The sequence below is a fragment of the Henckelia pumila genome, chromosome 3 (assembly GCF_033568475.1).
Source record: "Henckelia pumila isolate YLH828 chromosome 3, ASM3356847v2, whole genome shotgun sequence".
Lineage (NCBI taxonomy): Eukaryota > Viridiplantae > Streptophyta > Magnoliopsida > Lamiales > Gesneriaceae > Henckelia > Henckelia pumila.
Genome location: NC_133122.1, coordinates 41,953,884 through 41,958,328, shown reverse-complemented (window position 1 = coordinate 41,958,328; position 4,445 = coordinate 41,953,884). Strand labels below are relative to the sequence as shown.

General features: G+C 34.7%; 1 protein-coding gene across 1 annotated transcript; it reads right to left on the bottom strand.

Moving 5' to 3' along the window:
• Window positions 1–2,128: 2,128 nt before the first annotated feature.
• LOC140892654 (probable carboxylesterase 7) lies at window positions 2,129–3,377 on the bottom strand. The gene has a single exon (XM_073301601.1). The coding sequence runs from the start codon at window positions 3,195–3,197 to the stop codon at window positions 2,283–2,285; it is 915 nt and encodes a 304-aa protein (XP_073157702.1). The 5' UTR covers window positions 3,198–3,377; the 3' UTR covers window positions 2,129–2,282.
• Window positions 3,378–4,445: the final 1,068 nt, after the last annotated feature.

Sequence of the window (4,445 nt, the reverse complement as noted above, 5' to 3'; positions counted from 1 at the left end):
TTTAGGGCTCTAAAAAGGCTCATAAAATCATTTGGGTGGAAAGTTGTCATCTCGTCCGTCCACGGTTCCGTCTACGCGATCAAATATTTAAAATACTAAAAATCATAAAAATCACTAATTATGGGTTAAATGCTTAAAAAAATAAATTAAATCATGCATATAAATCACATAATAACACATAAATTCATTTAACCCTTATTTTAAAAATTAATTTCTCCTAATTATGCATGCGAATTTACGTATTAAAATTCCGGGTGTTACATTTATAGATAAAATCATAAAAAGTAGGTTTTTTTTTTTTTTTTTTATTAAAAAAATTAGCCGGTTGGCCCGGCGGGTCGACAACGGCCACAAGATCGTGGCCGTTGAATGATCCAACGACCACTTGCTAGTGGCCGTTGGATCTGGGCGCCGTGATGGGCGCCACGTGTCCAACCCGCCGGGTTGGACGGTTTCAACCCGGCGGGTCGGACCCGTTCAACTCGGCGGGTTGGACCCGCCGGGTTGCCGATTTTCCTAAGGGAAAATCGGGATCGGACCGCCTAGTGGCCGGTTCGGTCCCGGTTCCGGGTCAGGCCCATTGACCCGGTTAACCGGCCCGTTGACCACGGGCTGATTCCAGGCCCAACCCGGCCCTTGGCCAGGTCTACCCGGGACCCATACAAATTATCAAGGTTCGGCCCAATGAATGGCCAAGATTCTACTGGATGAAGTTCACTCGGTGGAGCATAGTGCTTGCCCGATCGAATCCTCTCCCAAAATTTTTTTTAAAACGAATATTTGGTTTTAATGTTATCAGTGAGGAATTATTCAATGTTTTAACTTTTATTGCATAATTATATAAAATAATAAAATATAAGCAGGTTTCTCTAAAGTTTTATTTAATTCTAATCCTTGATCCAATTTCTCATTTGGTTTTTTTTTTCGTGCGGGTTGCAAGACTTTTGTTTCAAAATTTACAATCAATAAATAAGTGATATATTTAACTCTTGGTTTTATTTTATGAACTTTAAGTTATATTTATGATATTTTAATATAGTGTTAAAATTTTGGTCTTCCGGAGAAAATTTTTAATTAATTGTGGCATTTGACTAGTGTAATATTTATTTAAATTAATGTCGCCCATATAAATAAATAAAACTCTTAAATATTATTTTCTGTCATGTCTACGTAATTATTTTTTATTTTTTCAATTTTCTATTTTTTAGGACATCACCATTTAAGATTAATGAAAAAATTATTCTTATTATAAAAACGGCGTAATAAAAAAAAGAAAAAAAGAAAAAGTCAACAATTAGCATCTCTATGCTATCTTTTTTAATTCTAAAGTTTTATACCGCTATTTATTTTCAATTAGTAAAGTTTTAATATTTGTTGTTTTTTTTTTTCAGAATTGATTGTTATATAATTAGTTATGGATGAAGTAAAGGAAACTTTTATCATTCTAGTTACTTCTATTTGTTTTTATATTACGTAATTTATTTTTAATGAATATTTTTAATTTTTATAAAAAAAAAATTGTGTTCAATTAAGATATGTCCTAGAATCATTATATATTTTAAAAATAAATATCAAATATATTGGTATTATTTTTTTAGTAAATATTGACATGCATCTAGCAGAAATTGGTGTTGCCAATTGAACGAGAAATTTATTTACATGTCGACAATGATAGTGATTGCTAAGTATTTTATTATATTTTATTTTGTATTTTGACATCATTATGGAGAAAAATAGATATTTTCAGGAATTTAATATTAAATAATTATCGGAAGCATGAATTTGGCAGTGTATTTTTCTATACCAAAAAATCTAGCATCCATTAGATTTGAGTGACAAATGTATTTTATTTCTAATGATGATGAAAATCTGCCCCTACTATCATTCTATATGCAACGGACAAACATATATGCGAATAGTCTGCAAATTATTTTAATTATATTAGTCGCATTGAGCAAATCTCAATGCAACAGACTTTGTGTTGAAATTTATCGATGATATAAGTTGTGTTTGAAAATTTTTTTAGAAAACACTTTTCAGATTTTTTTTCAAAAACGCTATCATAATCGGATTTGGTTATAATCGGATTCAAGATATCGAAATATAGGATAACCCATCCCATAATTCATGATGAAGTCGTTTGATTTAAGGGATAACATTATAGAACATAGAAAGGATATCTGCAAAACCCGTTTTTGCATATCCCCAAATGCGACTACTCTTGATAAAAATACATAACGTAAAATAACAGCAAACAAGAGGCGTGGATCCATTGAATTCTACTACTCCTTGTTCACGAACTCAACCACTCGTTTCATCAACAATGGAGCCTTCTCAGAATTCGGCTCCCGCAAATGGAACACATGCCCCTCTCCCTCTGTCTCGAAAAACTCGGCCACGCCATTCCACTCGCTGTTCTTCAACGCCTCGTGATACTTTACGCCCCTTTCCTTCAAGAAATCCTTCCCCGCAACGCAAACCAGCACCCTCTCGCACCGCAGATTCGACAGCAGCTTCTTATGGGCAGCCGGGTTCAGCCGTGAATCGTTTGCGCCAATCGTTTCCGGGCAGATGAAATTCCACAGGTGTTCCGTATTCCCGATCCCGAAATACGGGTGGACCAGAATCAGACCAGTGAATTCGATGCCCAATTCGGACTCTCCGCCCGCACGGACCACGATTTCGTGAGCTATGTTGGCACCGGCGCTGTCGCCCGCCAAGAAAACCCGTTTGAAATCGACGTAATCAGTGATCCAAGGGTCATCCCCTTGCCCGACGCGGGAGTGAGAATCGACCCATTTCGTAGCATCCCAACAATCGTCGTAGCAAGCCGGGATCGGGTGCTCCGGTGCCAGCCTGTATTCAACCGACACGACGACGGAACCAGACTCCGCAGCCAGGGAATTGACGTAGTTATGGTACTGCGAAGAGAAGGCGGACTCGATGGAGAAAGCGCCGCCGTGGACGTATATGATGAGGGGCAGTTTCTTGCCCGGAACTCCCGTCGGAGGGAGGTAAACCCGGGCTTTAACCCCGTTTCGCGGCGAAACAACGACGTCTTTGGACACGACGCCGGTGACCGGATGCTTGGACGGGGGAAGGAAATCGTGGTGCAAGAATCTTTCGATTCGGCCGGTGTTGTGAACACGGAAAAAGGGCGAGAAATCGTGGGCTATGAGGCCGGATTGGGGATCCATTGTGAGATGAAGCTGGTTCAGAGTTTACGAGTAAAGTGGAAAGAAAGATTTTATTTATATACTATATATATATTTTTGAAAGAAGTCATTCATGTAGTTTAAAATATTCAGTCAAGAGAAGCTATTACAGAATATATATTATATTTTTTTTTGAAATTATAATATATATTTACACTATGTATAAAGGAAGAGCATTTTAGTGGTTTTTTGGTATAGTTTTTCTCATAATTTAACCATTGGATTTGGATAGTTATGTAATTACGAAAATATAATTTTTACTATATTTTTTTGCTTTTTATAAATATTTATTGACAAACATTCCATTTTTTTATTTCATTATTATTATAATTATAATTATTATTTATATTTAATTAAAAATAGACAATAAATTAAAAAGTACGCACGATATTAATATATATTAAAAAAAACAGTGGTTGCCAAATTCCACCATTTTCATATTGTACTGTCACGTATACAAACAACAGTTAATTTTGATGGAGGCAAGCGGCAGGTGCATGCTTGTTATCTTAAAATACAAGGAAGGTGGTTGGGTCAGGAATTGCCACGTGTTATTTTCCATTCGTTCCTTTTTCTTTTTTTCTTTTTTCCAAAAAATGGGATTGGATTTATTACATCGAATAAGAATTTTGTTATATGACTAATCTCATATGGAGTTAGTGATGAATACAGAAAATAAAATTTTGTCTGAGGTGGAACCGAGAGTTATAGATCACATACGTCAAGCGGTTACGATTGAGTGAACATCACATGTTTAAATCAATTTTGGATCATTGGATTTAACATCAAGATACGATATCATGAAATATATTCTCGTTATTTTAATATTCATTTTTATTCGATTAATTGATGAAAACTTCTGCTGGAATACCGACAATTGCACCGATTGAGTGAACTCACATGTTCAAATCAATTTTGAATCATTGAATTTAACATCAAAATCGATATCATAAAATATATTATCAGTTATTCTAATATTCATTTTAATTCGATTAATTGATGAAAATTTTTTCTTGAATACCGACAAAGTGCAACAAATAGTAATTTATTATTAATAACAAAGAAGAAAGATGGAGATGTTTGTAGAATATATCATCATTATATATAGGTCATCCATGTCTCCTTTTGTTTTTAAATAAATGGATTCATATTTGTATATTATAAGAATAAAGAATTATATTATGGGCAAATTATTTTAAACTTCTCACTATCAAATTTTTCTTTAACTTA